This window comes from Cheilinus undulatus, linkage group 6, assembly GCF_018320785.1.
Source record: "Cheilinus undulatus linkage group 6, ASM1832078v1, whole genome shotgun sequence".
NCBI lineage: Eukaryota > Metazoa > Chordata > Actinopteri > Labriformes > Labridae > Cheilinus > Cheilinus undulatus.
In genome coordinates this window covers 5,294,290-5,313,893 of record NC_054870.1, presented here as the reverse complement: position 1 = coordinate 5,313,893, position 19,604 = coordinate 5,294,290, and the positions used below count along the sequence as shown (strand labels likewise).

Below are 19,604 nucleotides of genomic sequence, written 5' to 3'. Positions count from 1 at the left end.
AATCTTTAATCTGACTTAACATTTTAAATTTTGAATTATCTGTTTATTTTCTGTTCTTATTTCTACCTCATTTTTTTGTGCAATGACAATAGAGCTTTTCTATTGTTAAATTACATCTTTATTTTTTCAGACTTTGAATGGAAAATTAGTCATTAAAGACACAAAATACCTGGACAACAGAATCAACATTGCTACATTTTTAAAAAAATACAAAAGTCGGACACAAAATAAATGTGAGGCACTGTGGACACTTTCAGGGGTTACTGCCAAATATTTCATTAAGAATCAGAAATAAGAAAAATACAAATATTTTGACAGATTCCTAGTTGCGCTGCCTGATGGTTTTCGGACGTTAAAGTCAAAAATACTTAAAAAAATGTATAAATTTAATCACTTTAAAAAGTCATTTTACAATACATAATTCCAAATGGGAAAAAAAACATGTACTAAATCCATTTGATTTTTTTTTTCTTCTAATTTTTTTTGGAGCCATATATGTCATTGACCTAGATAGATAGATAGATAGATAGATAGATAGATAGATAGATAGATAGATAGATAGATAGATAGATAGATAGATAGATAGATAGACACACTGTCTTTAGTCATTCACAGGAGAGAGGAAATAATTTATTCCAATGATTTGTCTAATTTGCCACGTGAGGCTTCTGTACAGTGCTGATTATTTGTATAAAATAATTACAATAATGTGGTCTGGTCATAAAAATCAGTCCTCACCATGCTGATGAAATTGTAATCATATTTGTCTTGAAAAATAAAATAAATGAAATCAAATGAATTTCTATTCTAGCATTCTTGTCAGTGCCACTTTGTGGACCTCATGTTTGATTTGTTTGTGAAGCAGTTTTGGGGTTAAATTTCCTCTGAACCTGGCGCTCTGATAAAGCCGTCTGCTCCCTGATTGGTTCTAATATCCTTGAATCGGCATGTTTAAAGGCGAGGAGGCTGTGCCCGCCATGAAATGGTGTCCCGAGAAGGTAGGGGTGTGTTGGTGGAGCAGCGGAAACAAAGTGTGTCACAGCGGCCTGTAATTGCTCCGTGGGGGGCTACAAGGTTAACACTGGTTCAGACAGAACAATTCAGAGACATACTTTGCTTTGGCAGAGGCTCAAGGCTGCACAACCTGTGGAGCTGCTCCTCGCCGTGCAGACAATAAATTGGGCTTCACCTTCGCTGCTACAAAAAGAGCTGAATGAACCCTGAAAAGGCGGTGTGGGATGCACGTCTTTCATTTCACTGAAATTAAATGGCCTCAATATAACTCACTGATACACTCGTGCTGTGTAATCTCCGGCTGGATTCACAGCCACAATGTCTGCTCTCATTTTATTTTCCCTCATCTAGAAAAACCACACAGGATCCACGTGGCTGCACTACTAACCCTTCTTCTTCTAAATGCAGCATCTTAAATAAATTCTTCACATTGATTTGGCTTCACGTTGTCTTTGGATGCCCATGTCCTGGTGGAATTTCAACATAGCTGCAGCTTCGTAGCGTTAGGGGAGGAGACGGGGATGTGACCTGCAGAAAAGACAAACAGACAAACAACCACTGTCGTCACCTTTAAGTCAAACCACAGACGATGAAATCATAACTACACTGACTCTGTCACTGAGGTTGCAAGACAAAATCCACAAAATCACAAGAGCAAAACAAAGCCAGCAAAAGACAAACATTTGAGGGAAAATGTGCAATCTGTGATGATTTTTCAGACATTTATGTTGGTAACAGACCATTAAACAACACTGCAGGGGTAAAGTCTTTATATGAAAATGTCCCAAGCCTAGTCCCACTTTCATTTTTACCCTTTATAGTAAAGATGCACCAACTGTGAAAATTAGGGCAGATACAGATCATTTTTGGTGTAAGATTCATTGTATGCACCCCTATGTTTTATGTTGAACCATGAAAACAGTTCAGAAAATACATCACTGGTGACTCCTTCTGCAAAGTAAAAAATATCTTGTTTGATTCGGCAGTTAGGTATAACAGCATTAAACTGATTTAACGGCACAGCTGAAGATTGTCTACTGATATCTGGTCATGTTACATTATTGGCTGAAATTTGTCAACAGGCCTGATATCAGCTGATTCTCTAATTAGGGTTAATGTTAAACCCTAAAACCTCTATTAGGTAAGTATTGGTGCATCCCTATCATACAGCTGTAGTCTAGTTTAAGTTGGACTTTTACATTTCAAAAGTTCTTAGATTTTAGTCATCATTTTACCTCAAATATTTTTCTATTTAATGGAACTTAATTAGACAAATTGTACATTTTATATAACTACATGTTACTTATAGTAATGCAAAATTAATACTTTATTTGACATAAAATGTAAAAATTGAAAATACAGATGCAGATTGAATCAAGTACTTTCACTTGACTATTTTTCAATGATTTTACTGATATCAATACTTTTAAATGACTTGATACTTTATCCTTACTATCGTTACCTTTTAATTATTTGGTGCAGAGATGAGACCTAAGACATTGTTTGACACTGTTTTACTTTGCTGCAATAACAAACACTGTTCTCCTCCTTACAAGTCTTTCACCAAAACCTGAGTTTTCTTCTTCTTTAGGTTACATTTCAACACATTATGGTTTTAGTCCCTCTGATAGTCATTTTACTGAGCTGACCTCAAACACGTCACAATGTTGCTGTTTAGTTAGCTAACATGGATTATGATCAGAGGTGGGAAAAGTACAAGACTATTGCACTAAACAAAAGTTCAGTTACTTTGGTTTGCAACCTTTTCAGACCTGCATTTTGGTGTAAGTCAAGAAGTGACACAGGTTATTGAAAGTTAAATAACGTTTGAACCATACGTCATAGCCTCTTACTTTTTAGCCATTGTGCCATTCCAGTGTTGCTATCCATGCCTTCGAATTCCTTACAGAAGCTTTTCTAGAGAGACTGGAACTTGGGTGACTTTTCAGTAACTTCAAAAATTAATTCCACTTTGGTAGATCTTATATTGAACCTCTTTTTAGCCAGCTGTAAATCCATTTTGATTATTTATTGCCAGGCCATATTGTTTTCCCAGAATGATTTTTGATAGGCTGTCAACCAATGGCAGGCTGTTCCACTGTCATGTCACACCACGCACAAATTATTATGAAGACGATCTAAATAGCTCATAATGGAGAGAAAGAGAGACAGAGAGCCTGTGATGTGGCCCTCTGTGTCTCTGCAGACAGGACATGCTTCGGGTAATGGCACAAATAAAACTATCACAAAAACACAAGGACCTTCCTGGTAAAAATGTGAATAATTTAAAGACTTTTTGTCACAGAGTGATAATTTTGTCACTTTTAGGTCCCCGAGAGATGGACAGACAAATTTGTGCAAAAAAGTCTACGACATTACCGTTTAGTGTGTGTCATAAAAGTCTCATCGTTTCAATTTCTGTATGCCTTCCTCTTTTGCATTTATAGTTCCATAAGTTTTTCAAAATTAAATTGACATTACTGCAGCACACATATGGTTGTCCTGAAAAAATAAGGCTGTCAAAAGGTTAAAAATTTTCATTCTGATTAAAAGGTTTTTGTAGTTAATCGTAATTAATTAATTGCACCTTGTCTCTTCAATTCTAAAATTCTTCTATTTAGAATTTAAATCTAATTTTATTTCTTAAACTAAGGGTAACTATCTTCCTGTTACCCTAAAGTCCAGCTTCTATAGGTAAATTGAAGATTTCAAGATGAACTTAACCAGAGAAAAAATAATCTGTTATGCACTGAAAAGGAAGTCGTGAATAGTAAAAAGTAAATGTTTGGTACCACATGGTTCAGGTGACTTCTAACTTGTCCACTGAGCTGTTTACAAGTTTTTTTAAATTGAAATGATACAATGAGGAGAAGTGGTGGACCTATTTTATATCAATGTGGCTGCAGGGAGACGCTGACCTGGATTAACCAAAGTCTGTTCAAGGTTAAAAAAAGCATCCGATTAATAATGATCAAAAAATATTAGTGCACTGGTTGTGGACTGTAGTCAAATTAAGGCAGTTCATCTTGACAGCACTAGAAAAAAAAATTTTTAGTGCCTGACTGTGCACCACAGGGTTAATGTTTTACAAGCTTTTAAAGACAAACAGTCAAGGCGAGACTAAATAGTTAAAAATAGATTAGGGCTCAGAGGGTTAAGTAGAAGTATGATTATTGGCCAATAAATCTACTCAAGTAAAAGTGTAATGTATTTTATTTAAATTTTATTTAAAGTACTGAGAAATTACAGAGGTATTGCCCTCTAAAATCAGATCTTTCCTTATTGGAAATAACAGAATAAGAATATACAGTAGATCTCTAACCAGGTTGTTCAGAAACAACTGTTTTTGAAAGTAACGTGGAATCAGTCTCTCCATATGTGCTTCTTACAGGTATGTGTGTTTAAAGCCAACAACTAGCCAGTGTCATGTTGTTAACAGAAAGCTAAAACCTCCTTGTTTCGACTTTAATGTTTTGATTTTTGTTTTTACTCAGGTATGGGTGCTTTATAAAATCTAGTTAAGTACAAAACTTTTCCCAAAATATACTGAACAGTAAAATTTCTGATTTCAAAAGTACACAAAAAGCTACTCTGTAACAGTAATTTGAGTAAATGTAAAGGTCCTCCCACCCATGATCAGGATGTTGCATCACTATATTTTACCAGTGGGACCTGACATAAAGTTTAGGTGATCTTACCACTGCTCTGAGTGAAGGAGGAGGATGACTGTCGTGCAGCAGCAGCCACAGATTTATGCATTGAAGTTTAATTTGATATTAATGCTGATGTGCTTGCTGGCTTGAAATTTAGTTTTTAATTTCCTTAAGTTAAACAGCCCACCTCTTTAGACTCGTCACATCTCGTAAGTAAGAATTAAACAATCTTTTTATTTCCGTTTGATTAACACAGATCTTTTTTAGGTTGACTTCATTGATAAAATAGGTCAATGATGAACATTTTTTTTACTGCCATAGCTAACACTGTTGCACTGGATCTTCAGGCTGATCAGTCCCACATTAAACCAAAAACTCCTGACAGTTATTTAAGTCAAATAAATAATGAACAGTTAAACCCATGTGCAGCACCTCTTCATAAAGCTATGGTAGCTGCTGCAGCCCAAAGAGAGTTTAAAATGAAGGAAATAAAACTTACATTGTAACGTGTTAGGACTCCAGTGCACCCCGCCGTTTCAGCAGGATCCTCTGCAGCTCCTCGCTTTGGTCGTTTGTTGGTGGAGCCGCCGTCTTTGGCTGGGGGGAGGTTCTATTGAAACTCTCCTGGACAGTTTGAACAAAAGAAAAAGAAACAAGCACACAGAGAGACGGTGTGTTCAGATGCAGCCTAGAATGAACATCACTGCTACTGTTAGGCTTGAAGTATTCATAATTACAATGATGATATATATGATTATTTAATCTGCTTTTGTTTATCTCCTATGGCCAGAATGATACTGATGTAAGATCTTAAGCTGTTGCACTCTCTCTGTGATAAAATGTACGACTACTTCTCCAACCTTTGTCAGATTTATTTTAATATGTGAGCACATCATGTAAAAGTACAAAACAGAGCCTTTTATCCTGAGTAAAGACACTGAAAGTTCAAGCAGTAAAAGATGGTTGGTGAGGACATTTGATTGTTTTAAAGTCCCATTACCATGATTCCTTTAAGTTCCTGATAGGCAGAATTAGAGGGCAGCCTCTCCATCTGATAAAAGGAAAATAGGAGAAAAGAGATGGCTTTGGTAAATAAACAGCAGTCTGACACATTATACTTATTTTTCCTCATTCAGCACTTAGAGGTTTAAACTGCACCTCTTACCACAGAGACGAGACACTGTAGGCAAGCACGCGGACGTATGCTTTCTACAAGACGCAAATGTGTAAACACACAATCATTTTGAGTCACGTCAATTTTCCCATCCTCATTATTTATAATTACCTCGCAGAGCAGGTCCTAATGCTATCTAATTTGGCTGAGTTGTTGTGTCGGAGGAACACACAGACTAAAAGATGTCTTGGCCATATGTCATGTTTTATCAAAACAAGCAGCTCCCAGATAATCCCACACACTGATGGATTTAAGAGCACCCAACAATACACGCTTTTCTCTGCAGACAGTGGTTTAGTTTGGCGATTTCAACAAAAATGACAACATATTTTCTGCCACAATCATGGCAAAAAATCACACACATGCACTTTCTTTAATGACACTCCATTCCCATGTTTTCATTTTGGCCCAAGCACCAAGGGTGTGAGTTTGATGGCTTAAAAATGGGGCATTTTTAAAAACTTATTTCATGGCCCCCAATTTGATCAACTCAAAAGAGATTTTTCTGAACAAACTTAAAGGTGTTAACAGATTTCACTGAGATCTTTAAAAAATGAAGTCTTAAGGTCATGTAAAAAACTTTGAAGGCTTGACTGTGAAAGCTTGACATAGTTTAGTGTCTCGCCATGAAACAGGAAGTAACAGGAACTCAAACAGTTGGTAGAGTTCATAGAGATCTTAAAGAGACAAATTCTAAAGGGCATGTAAAAAAACTTAAAGGGTGTTGCTGTGACGGTTTGAAAAATGTTAGTGTCTCGCCATGAAAAAGGAAGAAACAGAAACTCAAACAGCTGGTAGTCGCTGAGGTGTTCATAGAGATCTTACAGAGATGAATTCAGTTCAATGTACAAAAAAAAAAAACTTCAAGGACATGCCTTTGAGAGCTTGACAAGGTGTAGTGTCTCACCATGAAAAAGGAAGTAAAAGGAACGCAAACAGTTGGTAAAGAGTCATAGAGATCCTAAAGAGATAAATTTATTAGTTCATGTAAAAATAAAAAACTTCAAAGCCATGGCGTTGACAGCTTTACATAGTTCAATGTCACTCTTTGAAATAGGAAGTAACAGAAACTCAAACAGCTGGTAGTTAGTAAAGGGTCAAAGAGATCTTAAGGCTATTAATTCATAAGTTCATGTAAAAAAAAAAAAAAAAAAAAAAAGCTTCCAGGGTGTAGCTGTGATGGCTTGACAAAGTTAAGTGTCTCACCAGAAAACAGGAAGTAACAATAAATCAAACACACGGGGTCCAAACTGTCTCATGCTACAATAGTGGATTTGAAGCACTTGTGATCATGCATCAATGACATTTTTTCACAGCTCCCCCTATTGGTAGACCCTTTAAGACCTGTATTACATTCAGAATTGGGTAGCTATGATGCAATTATGTCAAAATTTGTCAAAATTTGTGAACTCTGATCAGGCCTTTAAAAATAGATGACTCCAACAACAGCCAACAAAGATTAGATAAATTAATGCTTCTAAAGATAATCTTAAAAGATTATCCTGGGATTATGAATTTGACGGATAAGAAACTGGGATTTTTACCACCGCCAAGGAGGTAATGTGATCTGGTGGGTTTGTTCGTTTGTTTGTTCATTTGTTTGTTAGCAACATAACTCAAAAAGTTGTGGACGGGTTTTGATGAAATTTTCAGGAAATCTCAGAAATGGCATAAGAAAGAACTGATTAGATTTTGGGAGTGATCTGGATCACTGTCTAGATCCAGGATTTTTTTAAAGGATTCTGTGCTATTGGGAGTTAGGGCTAATGGCGGAGGTCTGTGCTCCCCCGAGTGCTTTTCTAGTTTTATTTTATTTATTTAACGGTTCCTGCAAGTAATCCTGAAGTGGCTTAAAGTTGTTGAAGAGTTCAAAGAGATGTAAAAACTTACAGGTCATTGGTTTGACAGCCTAAAACAGGAAGTAACAGGACCTCAAACAAATGAGGTCCAAACTACCAAAAGCAGCACTAGCTTGCTTTGAAAGGCCTTCTAAGCATATATGAATGACATTACTACATACTTTTCATAGCTTCACCTACTGGTAGACGCTTTAAGACCTGCATTTCATGCAGGTCTTAAAAAGTGGCAGTGGCATATTTTTTGAATAGTGTACAGAAAGTCATGTATTCATCATTTTTGAATGTTTTTCTTGTTATATATATATATATATATATATATATATATATAAGAATTATATAAAATTATCATTCCCTTAAATACAACAGTTCAAAAATGAGTCAGAATCATCACAATTAGCCATTTCTCCAAACTGTTCAGCCCTAGTTTGATCTAACATTGTGTTGACTTTAGTTTAGAATGAATAATTGTTTTTGTAGGAAAATATATGAGATGAGGAACTTAAGAAATACTCGTGAATTAAATTGCAATCGCAATATTGGGTAAAAAATTCGCAATTAGATTATTTTCCCAAATCGTTCAGCCCTTTAACTATCCCATACTAATGCAGAGCAGGTCGGCAGAAGACCAAAAACATCTTTCCCATCATGAAAAGCTTTTAGCTTTTATTATTTATTTAATACAGAGATGTGGTCCAGTTCTAGTAAAACTGATGCTATGCTAATGCTACATCTAAGGTTATCCCCTCAGTGGAAGCATTGCAAATAGCTTTGAGTACAACTAAACCCCACCCACAGCTACCACCTTGTTCTCCTCAAATGATGCTGATTGTTCTGAACAGTGTACAGTTCGGCACAAATGTTTTGGATAGGAGATGGATTTACCTGATGACAGAGAAGGAGTCTGGCATACCCATCTGCTTTGCAAGGATAGAGGCCTCTCACATTGAAAAAATGTTTAAAATTTTGAAGATCTTTATTTTGGTGGCAGGCTTAAGTTACACAACTCAACCACAAGCTTTCAGCCTCCAACACAACACCTAAGATGTCAGCGATGTGAGCAATAAGAAAAATTCCAGCAGCCTATATTCTTAAGGGATGCATTTCACAGCTAAACCCTAACTTAACTGACAGTAAAAAAGCTTTAATAGAATCAATGGAGGGGCACTTTAACCAATTCAAAATCTTCATGTGTAGAACCATCAGCTTTCTGATGAAAACTGATGATATATTAAAACTAGAGAAGCACTCAGAGAGTGCAGACCTCCACCATTAGCCCTATCTCCCAATAGTGAAGAATCCCTCAAAAAGTTCCTGGATCCGTCCCCATGTGCCCCCCACCACAGCATTCGCTGATTACGGAAATACGGTGAGGCAAAGCATTGGCTTCGCTACGTGTGCCATCAGATGCACCAATGGTTTCACTGGACGACTGGAAGTCATGAAAGAGGGTGAATATTCCTCTATTCCTCCCAGCATTGTGAGTATTCTCGCTACAATTCGCTGTCTTTCTCTCTGTTACGCCCAACTCGTCTCCTCAACCGGGCGTGCTTTTTCAAACTCTATAAACTTCACAACTTTGAATAGAAACACACCCAAAATGCTATTGGGATTGAAGTTACTCATGTCCGTCATCTCCTGGTGTAAAGTGGTAACAGCGCAGAGCTCCACCATTAGCCCTATCTCCCAATAGTACAGAATACTTAAAAAAATTCCTGGATCCAGACGGTGATCCGGATCACTCCAAAAATCTAATCAGTTCTTTCTTATGCCATTTCTGACATTTCCTGAAAATGTCATCAAAATCCGTCCACAACTTTTTGAGTTATGTTGCTAACAAACAAACAAACAAACCCAAACAATCACATAACCTCCTTGGCGGAGGTAATAAAGTATATTGCAGGAGAAAAGTGAGAGCTATATTCTTGAAAAAAGAATAAATATCACAAAGAAAGATTTAATAGAAATGTCAATTATTGAGACAAACGACATATTAATATAATATACATTGACATATCAATGTGACATATTTTCAAGAAGGCTTTTCAGCACAATTTCGGGATTGTGTAACAAAACAGCTCAGGCACTTACACTTATTAAGTCTGGAAAAATAAAAAAAATCAACATTTAGCCAAGCTTTCATGCACAGGATATTTCCATCTTGCAAAGCAGATGGATACACCCATTTCTGTCTTTCTCACTGATGAATCCATCTTGAAAGCTTCCGTCTGAACCGTTTGGGCCCGGTTAGAAAGTGACAGGACCAATCAACGACGAGGGGCAGTACTTTTGGGCGCGGCAGAGTCGTGACGTAAACAAGCAGTGACAAGAGGTCGGTGCATTTATGGCTGAAGGCATTAGCGTGGATGCTGCTGAAGTGCCAGTTTTATCAGAACTTGATGACGTTTCTTCGTTAAATGAAAAACAAAGAACAGCAGTGAGTTGTTTTCTTTTCAAAAACAACAAAAGTCATGTACTGACATGTCTACAGTCGCCATGGTTCGCGTTATGCAGCTCTAATGGAGTTTACTCCTGCCATAGGGGTGCAGCTCGCTGGTGGCTATGTCATGTGTTTTGTTGCTCTGATTGGCCTACAAAGATGTGACAGACAGAACGTTGATCCAATCACCCTCTGATTTTTTTTACAAAGGCTCTTCCCTTTCCCAAACGCTGTATATGAGTGGTTTTCCAAATGGATGTGAAACAAATCCTTCTGGCATGCTAGGTTAGCCCAACTAGGGATGCAAGTTACAATCACTATATTCATATCTGGAAAATTCCTTTTTTAACATCTTCCATCAAAACATTCAAGGGAACAATTAAAGGCCCATAGTCACGCTGAAGCATCAGTAAACTACTGAACATCACTATTGGTCTAGTAAAGCAGATAGGAATGTCTACTATAGCTCATTAATATCTTTTTTAAAACAACCACTTTACTGTGTGCCGTGTGAGGACAGCCAATATTTGTCAATGTCACTAACATCAGAAATGTTTGAAACCATTTACACAAGTTTTTATCCTCATAAACCCTACTGTATCTATATTTTCATTCTTTCACTGAGGCTACGTTTTTTTAAAGACTTAAATCATTTAGAAAGAACCTGTTTTACCTGTCTTCTGGTCCTGGTGGGTGATTGACCGACAGGCCGAAGCCGAACACCTTTCTTGATCCTTTGCATCATTTCATCAACGGCCTGCTGCCTGACGTCCACCTCTGAGAGGAACACATAGCAAGAGAGAGACATCATCAAACCCAAAGCTTTAGTTGTCATTTTCAGAAACAGTCACACGTTTAGCAGCAGTGACTTCAACATGGGAGTCAGCCGATCGGGGAAACTGTGCCAAGAACCAAAGTGAGTTTAAATGATTTTGAGAGGGAGCCGCCACCGTCTAATTCACAGGCATCATTAGCCCTGCACTTGAAATAAAGCTCATTTGGATGTAAAAGCTTTGAAAGCCCACAGGACCAGTTAATAAAGTTTTTTTGCAGGGAACTCCAGACTGTTTCCTCTTAATTAAATCAGAAATACTGACTTTTCCTCCTGGTACAGGAGCGAGAGACAGGAGAGAAACAGGAGAGAAACAAAATAAGAGTTTCCATTCAAATGTGTGACAGCGTTAAATAATGTTTCTATAAACTCAAAAGAGAATGTCAATTTATGCATGTTTTCCATCCACTAGGTTACACAAGGTTCTTTTCAAAAACGAGAAAAAAAGGAGAGAAACCACTGCTAAGGATGAGGGTTCATCACCATGTTGCATTATGTTCAATAACCAGTATCTCAGACACTAGTTCAAAATAAAACAAAGGATTTTATCTGAAGAAATTTTGCAGAGTTTTGAACAACCTTTCAAAGCTATATGCTTTCAAAAAAGAAATTAACAACCCTTCATGCTTATTTAAACACACACGATGTAAATTCCACTGCCAGGGGGGTCTTAATCAAAACAGTAACAAAATATAGCAAGTAGAGCTGAGCTGCTGCTGATTACTTCTTTTTTTGACTCTTCATTAAAAACTGCACTTCATGCAGTGTTTTTACTAAACAGTAAGACAATGTTTTTGTTTCATGAATAAGTTTCACATAATGAGGGAGAAAAGCTGTTAAAAGTGGCCTCCCTGATTTTTGCTACAAGCTTCTCACAAAGTTTTCAGGGATCACTCCCAGCAAGGCCACTTTAAACAGCTTTTCTCCCTCGTTAAGTGGAAACTACCTATGAAACTAAACCAGTGGTTCACTGTTTAGAAAATACACTGTTTATTCAAAGATTTATTTCTCTCTATATAAATATTTCAGTAAATATTCAGACCCCGTTCAGTATTTTCAGTTTTATCATTTACAATCTTTTGAATTCTTATTCTCCCGTTAATCTACACTCATCATGACAAATAATGAAACTTATAATGTTTGCAAATTTGATTTAAAAAAAAACCAAAACAAAACAAAACACTGAGATGCGCCGGTAGTCGAGTGGTTAAGGCGCGCACCATATAAGCAGGCGACCCAGGTTCGAATCTGGCCCGTGGCACTATTTCCTGCATGTCTCTCCCTGCTCTCTTCCCTGTTTCCGACTCTATCCACTGTCCTCTCTCTAATAAAGGCACGAAAAAGGCCAAAAATAAATCTTTAAAAAAAAAAAAAAAAAAAAAAAAACACACTGAAATATCACATTCATGTAAGTATTCAGACCCTTTACAAAGACCCTGTAAATTTAGCTCAGGTTCCTCCCATTTCTTTGGATCTTTACTGAGATGTTGTTACACCTTGATTTAAATCCACCTGTGGTAAATGATCTGTTTTGGACATGTTTGGAAAGGCACACACCTCTCTCAAAGATGACAATGCATATATTAGGTTTTTTTCACACCTGATAATCCAGGGGACTCAGTCTGTTTTGGAATGGAAATTGCAACATTGTTGCATTTTCCTATAGTTTTGTTCGCATTCACATTGCCCTTTGTCAAACGAACCTAACCATAGGACTGTGGCGCTGTTGTTCCAAATAAAGAACAGCAAAGAAGAAAAGGAGACGCAGAAGAGGACATAACTGGGAATACATCGGTCTTTTTTTCCCCACATAAACAATGTAAAAACACCAAATTTGTCTTGGGATTTCTGCTTTTGTTTTGGGGTGTTATGAGCAGTCAGTGAAGCAGCGAGTTGTCCAGCATGTCGTTCTTAAAAAAAGACGAATGAATCGGTACCGAAGAAAAAGGCGAGCCAAGATGTGAGTGAGAGACTACAGTGTGTTCCTATGGCTACACAGACGCCTTGCGAGGTACTGACATGTAATTGAGTGTATTAAATCACGTACATAAATCTGTAAATTATTACGTTTTGTGCCACCTTATGCCTTTGGTTCACAAGTTGGTCCGCTTTACTTTCACATCTCAAACGAACCGCACCAGGGCTCGTTCTGAAGCGAACCAAGACTCCCTGTTTTCAAGCAAGGGTCCACTTGTTTGGCCTGCACCAGAGTTTGCATGAGCTTTCACACCACACCAAATGTACTAAAACCAGACCAGACCAGAGTTTGTTTAAAGCGGACAAACAGCTTTGGTGTGAATGCACCCTTAGAGCAGAAATCAAGCCATGAAGTCAAAGGAACTGCCTGCAGAGCTCAGAGACAGGATTGTTGACAGGCACAGATCTGGGGAAGGCTACCAAAAAACTTTCTGCTGCACTGAAAGTTCCCAAGAGCTCAGTGGCCTCTATAGTATTCAAATGGAGGAAGTTTGGCACAACCAGGTCGCCAGGCCAAACTGAGCTTTTGGGAGGAGAGGAGCCCTAGTAAGAGAGGTGACAGAGAACCTGGTGGTCACTGACTGAGCCCTCCATCGTTTTCAGCTTTATGGCTGAGTGGCTCAACGGAAGACTCGTCAGTGTAAAACACATGAAATCTCACTTGGAGTTTTCAAAAACCTTGATGTGAAAGCAACATTAGGAGAGGCTTCCATCTAGCTAGATATACATATACATAAAAACGGTTGAAGAAAAAATCCACTCAGTCCATGTGCATCTCACCTTAAGAAAAACAGAGTATTCCTTTTGAAACACAATGAAAAGAAAAGACAGCCTTCGTCAAAATTAAAATAACATTCCTTAACAGCATAGAGAAAGATAGGTTAGGTTTAAGTCATAAAAAATAATTTTCAAATTTTCAAAGCCACACCTGCAGGATTCAAAGCCTTTAGAATAGTGACTATACCAGAGACGTTCTGCTATGAATTTGGTTTCTCTTTGTCAACGCACAAATATCTTAAGCTATTTTTAATCCAAAAGTTCAGTGAAGCCAGCAGAGATTTCAAAGTTCAAGAGAGATGGAAAAAAAGTATTCTGCAGAAATGAATGTGAATAGTTTAATTTTCTAACATAGAACACTCAGTGGAATACACAAAGAAACTATTAACAGTAAAACATCTTTAAACGGCACACAAAAAGATTTCATGTTAAAGAAATAGCTAAAGATTGTTATTCTGGTGTCTAAGTCAAAGATCCTTGGGTTAAACCCATTCAGCACTGTTCCTTATTCCAACAAACCCGTGCATAATGCTCAATTCAGGCCTCATATATTCAAAAACTGTTTAACAAATTAAGGTCCCTTGTTCAGTCAACATGAATGCCCAACCTGCTCCACTGAGTCAAGGCTTCCCTTTTGTTTGCACAAATTGAAGAATTTAACATGCTGACCTAATGGGCCGCGATGGATGTCGGAATTTGGATTTCTAATGCACCACCTGCAACAGCACTTGTCCTTTAGCACAAAAACAACTTCATTTGTGAAAGACAAGAAAAGGGATACATCATAAGGGAAAACAGGATTCAGAGGTTGTTCTTCAGTGGCAGCCAGGAGAAAGAGCAGCTTTAAAGAGAATTAACGCTAGAAAAGGACAAACATCATACCAAAAAGAGAAAAGATGCAATGTGTGTTTGATTTGAATGTGTACAAGTTACAGAATGTGAACAATAATAAAGAATTCCCATCTTCCTCTGAACACACTAGATCATTTGTCTACAAAATTAAGCGGAATACTTCCATACTGAAGTGAGTTATTTTAATTCAGAAAGTAAAAACCACAGATAAGCACCCTTTTTTTCTTAATAGAGGAAAATGCATCCGGGTCTCTTTGAAAAACAGCACTCATCAAACATGAGGAAAAAAGCTATAAAGATTTGCACAGCTGCAGCCAAACCTTCTGACATTGGGCTCTCAGATTGATGTCTTTTTGAAAACGCTTTTCAGCTGTTTTTCATTTTCATTCATCTTTAGGTGGTTTATTAAAATATTTAAGCCACTTTTTTAAAATTCCCTTGAAAAAAATTAAGATAAGCTTTTATGTATATGAACCCAGAAATAATACAAAACCACTTTACTACAGACATTTTGCATATGATGTCAAAATGTCTGTCCTGACCCTACACCAGTTTTATTTCCCCTGACGTGGGTTCAGTGCATTAAGTAGTGCAACGCACGATGTCATCAGCATGACATCCAATAATATGGCTATAAAAACCTGCCTATGTCAAAGGTAAATATTGGGCGTCTGAACAAATTAGAGGAGCTTTAGTCCAGGGTTGTCAAACTCAAGGCCCAGGGGCCAAATCCGGCCCGTGGTACAGTTGTACCCGGCCGGCATGATCATATCTTATTTCTATTATAACTGGGTGACCCGTATGAGGTCTGCAGATTCCCTCCACAATAAAAATGTAAATTTAACAATGATGATTTGATATATTCTTAAGTCATAAAAAAAAAACTGAAAAAGTAAAGAGTAAAAATTATCAGATAAAAAGTCAGGAATATGTGGAAAAAAATTATTTGTTTTCATTTCATACTTTCAATGTTGCATCTCAGGATTACGACTTAATCCTATGATTTTGACTTTTTATTTCATTTTAAATAAATATTTTAAATTAATATTTTTGAATTTTATCACATATTTTGACCTTTTAGGATTCAAAATATTACATTTTAAATCATATTTTGATCTTTTTAACTGAATATTTCAAATTGAATCTCATATTTTGACCTTCCAACTCCTTACTTGACTTTTAATCTCGTATTTTTACCTTTTAGACTCAAAATGTATAATTTGAACTGATATTTTGACATTTTAAACTCATGATTTTGACTTTCTATCTCATATATTTGTTTTTTATAAACATTCTATTGACTTTTAATAATGTATTTTGACCTTTTGAACACATAGATTTATTTTTCTTTTCTCAGTTTGAGCTCTTAAACTTATCATTTTGACTTTTTTAAGCTCAAAAGGGTTGTTTTTTTGCCCATAATTTATCACTGGTAAAAATGAGATTGACAGTTTATGATTGACTGTTGACCCTGTTAGGCCCTCAGATTAGACCTAAATTCAGAATCCGGCCCCAGCTGTTATTGAGTTTGACACCCCTGTTCAAGTCCAAGGGGCCTTAAGATGAAGTCATTATAGTGATGCATCAAACATGAGTTTTATGTCTGAAATTACTTTTATGATTATGAAACGAAGCTGGCGAGTTATTTTTGTCGATAATCTCTAGCACAATGATTCACACCTGCATCTTAATCAAATCACATGACTCACATCCGCCTAAATCAGTGGTCTATTTCAGCTGCAAGATTTCCGGTCTCTTCCTCTGCTGCCTGGATCAACTCTGTGCTCTCGCTTTCAACCCACCTCCACCCCAGTATCCACCTGTTGGCTCTGACTGGGGGTTTAAGGTGTTATCTTGACACTCCTAAAATTCTGTATGTAAAAATCTGTGAGGAGTGATGAAGTTGGAGCCTGACGCCAAACATGTTACGTTGCAATAATAAATGCTTGAACAAACTAGAATATGAGATTATTAGCCTAAATGACATGCATTGAGTTTAAGTGGTTGAAAGGGACTGAAATAGCACCAAAATAGATTTGGATTATCCAGTAAAGTCCCTTGTGTTGTTCAGTATGACGATGACATTTCCCTACAGTAATTCTTGGACTGCTGGGACTAGAGAAATAACTGTACACTGTATTAGTACTGGTGCAAACCTGGGGAACATCAAACACAGACAGCTATCAGAGTCAGATAATAGATGTTCATACCTGGTGTCTTGGCGGAGTCTTTGACCTCCAGTGGGATTTCAGCACTAACATCTCTTCTCTTTCGGATCAACGACAACAGTGAACTACAAGGGAAACAAGATTGGTTATGATTCAGGTAGCTGCTTTCACCTTAAACCAACCAGAATCATGAAAATACTAGACAGAAATAATGCTAATGGCCCATACTGACAATGTCAATGAACTGTAACCAGTGTGTTTACTAGTGAATCAAATGAAGTCCAAGAGACATATTTGATGATGCTGACCTTTACTTTGAAAATTTAAAGGAGTGCTGCACTGCTACACCAATGTGGTCTGAAACCAGGACTAGGAGCAAAGAGACAGCTTCAAAGTGTACATACAAAATGACTGAATAACTGTGTTTACATGTATAACTTCAGTATAACTTCAGTAACCTCAGTACAACTTCAGATTTAGAAACTGGGATATGCCAGTATCCTGGTTTTGAGATACCCAGCTTTGCTACCTGGAGAACTCCAAAAGAAAACGGGAAACTGTGCATGTGCACGCTGTAATGTTTCCTGACAGCTGCAGACTAACTGTGCGGGCACGACTTTGACAAAACTGTTCATTTAACTTCAGATATTTTGAAATATGTTGGATGTGTGGCGGAGGGACATCTGCTCTGCTTCTGCCCAGAAAGAAAGAAGCAGGGTACGGTGTGTGTGACAGATTAGTCAGTGGATTAAAGTAATCTGAAGGCAATATTGTGTCTAAACATGCTCAGATCTAGATAAATGCTTAAGTTATTATATTATATTATATATTATATTATTATATATTACATATTATATATATATTATATTGTGTAATTGAAGTTAGCCATTACAAAATGTGGATGTAGTTTGCTGTGGAGCCAGAGACTGACCGTTCACACTACGAGTGAGAGTTTAGAGCACCGTGAGCTGAAACTGGCATCCTGCTAAGTTTGTCAAGAAGTCCCAGGACTGAAAGGAAGATACCATGGCTCTTACAGTATTCTTTCCAAAATAAAAGCTTGAGCTACTTATGTTTTAGCATAATACTTTGAATCTGAAGCTGTTTCTGGGTGTTATTTAGTGAATGAATTTACTTGCTGGATTGCTGATCTCTTTCATGGAGTCTAGGCTAAATTTTCTTTGTGATTGATAATATTTACAATTGCCTCATATTTTTAAGAATTTGAATATTACTGGAAAAAGGTAAATACCATATCTTAAACGTGACAACTGGCATTTAATAGTATTAAGTCCAAATAATTCCGTGGTCTTTTTTTTTTGCAGATTTTTAAAAAAAATGCCACTGCTTTTGTTGTAAACATAAAATCACAGACAGCTGCACGAATAAGATGCAGTGATCAGAAAGCAGGCTACCAGGATTTTTTCTGTCTACAGGGATATGAATAACCAGGTTTCTCTGTGCACATATAAACACAGTATCCCAAATATGATCGAAACCAGCATATGACTTATAAGCGGGACTCTCAAGTCCACATAAACACAGTCACTGATGTCCAGTGACGCCTGGTTAATGAGATGGCATTTACACCTTTCAGAGGTTGATGTTTAGTCGCTTGTGTGAGTGAAGGTTCACTTAAAGAGATTTTCTCATCAAACTCTTCCTGTTATGATTTTACTTTGGAATTTTTTACTATGTACTAAGCTTAGGTAGCTGATTATCTTCTGAAAGGGAATAAAGACGTCACTAACTTAACTGCAGAAAAAAGAATTTGCTATGGACAGAAAAGTTAATGAGAGAAGCGCTAATGACCTAGTGGTGAGTTCCCTATAATGGTTATAGTTCTTCAAGCAGATGGCCTTTTGCTCCTTTTTTTGTCATTTCCCATTGTTTCTCTCTTAATATCACAAGGTGAAGATGACTTTTGACTTCTCCACTGAGCTGTCCGTAATCTTTTTAAAGTGAAATGTGCCATTTAGGAGTAGTGTACTGTACTTATTATATATCACTGTAAAGAGGTAGAAATGCTACACTGAGCCTCCAGCTTTCCCGCTATGCAAGCTTAAGTATAGTTTATCTATAACAACAAAATATCCATCCATCCATCCATCACTGCTTATCTTGTTTGGGGTTGCAGGGGGGCTGGAGCCCATCCTAGCTGTCACTGGGCAAGAGGCAGTATACACCCTGGACTGGTCACCAGCCAATCACAGGGCTGATATCTAAAGACAAACAATCAGGCACACTCACCTACGGGCAATTTAGAGTCTTCAGTTAACAAATATGACTCTGTTCTGTGGGAGGGTCTGAAGTCTGGAACATGCAAACTCCACACATAAAGGCTGCACCTGACCAGGATTTGAACCGGGAACCTTCACAACAAATTATCACGTAACTAAACTGATTGTAAAAATTAATGAATTAATTTTGGGGGCTAAATCCCATCACAATAAACCCTAGCCTCAGTTAAATACATTGTTTTTAATCTTTAGTGGATGTCAGTATTTCCTGACAGAAACGTCAGTAACACTGAAATCTGAATTCAGACGGCGTTCATATTTTCTAACTGCCAGAAAAACAGGTTAATCTTTTAATTTATAAATGTATGGCAAAAATACAGCAGAGCTAAATAATTCTTTGCTCTATGATCAAACCTGAGTGGGTTGGAGGCCGGGGGTGCTGGAGCTGGGGGAGGAGGAGGCGGTGGGGGAGGTGGAGGTGCTGGAGCTGGAGGAGGATTGGTAGCTGCCTGAAGTTTCTTCTGAAGCTCTTCAACTGGCCAATGAATCATAACAGACAGAGTAAAAAAACACAACATCACCACAAACAGAAGGGGAGACTGCTAAGAAGAGCTAACGGTC

At 37.3% G+C, this 19,604-nt stretch overlaps 1 protein-coding gene across 1 annotated transcript in view; it reads right to left on the bottom strand.

Moving 5' to 3' along the window:
• Nucleotides 1-283: 283 nt before the first annotated feature.
• Nucleotides 284-19,604, bottom strand: part of shtn1 (shootin 1) — a 78,417-nt gene continuing 59,096 nt past the window's right edge. Inside the window, exons 11-16 of the mRNA XM_041790045.1 lie at nt 19,398-19,518; nt 16,786-16,868; nt 10,811-10,914; nt 5,668-5,718; nt 5,167-5,291; nt 284-1,542 (exon numbers count right to left, since the gene is read on the bottom strand). Of these exons, the coding sequence (XP_041645979.1) occupies nt 5,178-5,291; nt 5,668-5,718; nt 10,811-10,914; nt 16,786-16,868; nt 19,398-19,518 (473 nt within the window). The 3' untranslated portion in view covers nt 284-1,542; nt 5,167-5,177. The remainder of the gene's footprint in view (nt 1,543-5,166; nt 5,292-5,667; nt 5,719-10,810; nt 10,915-16,785; nt 16,869-19,397; nt 19,519-19,604) is intronic.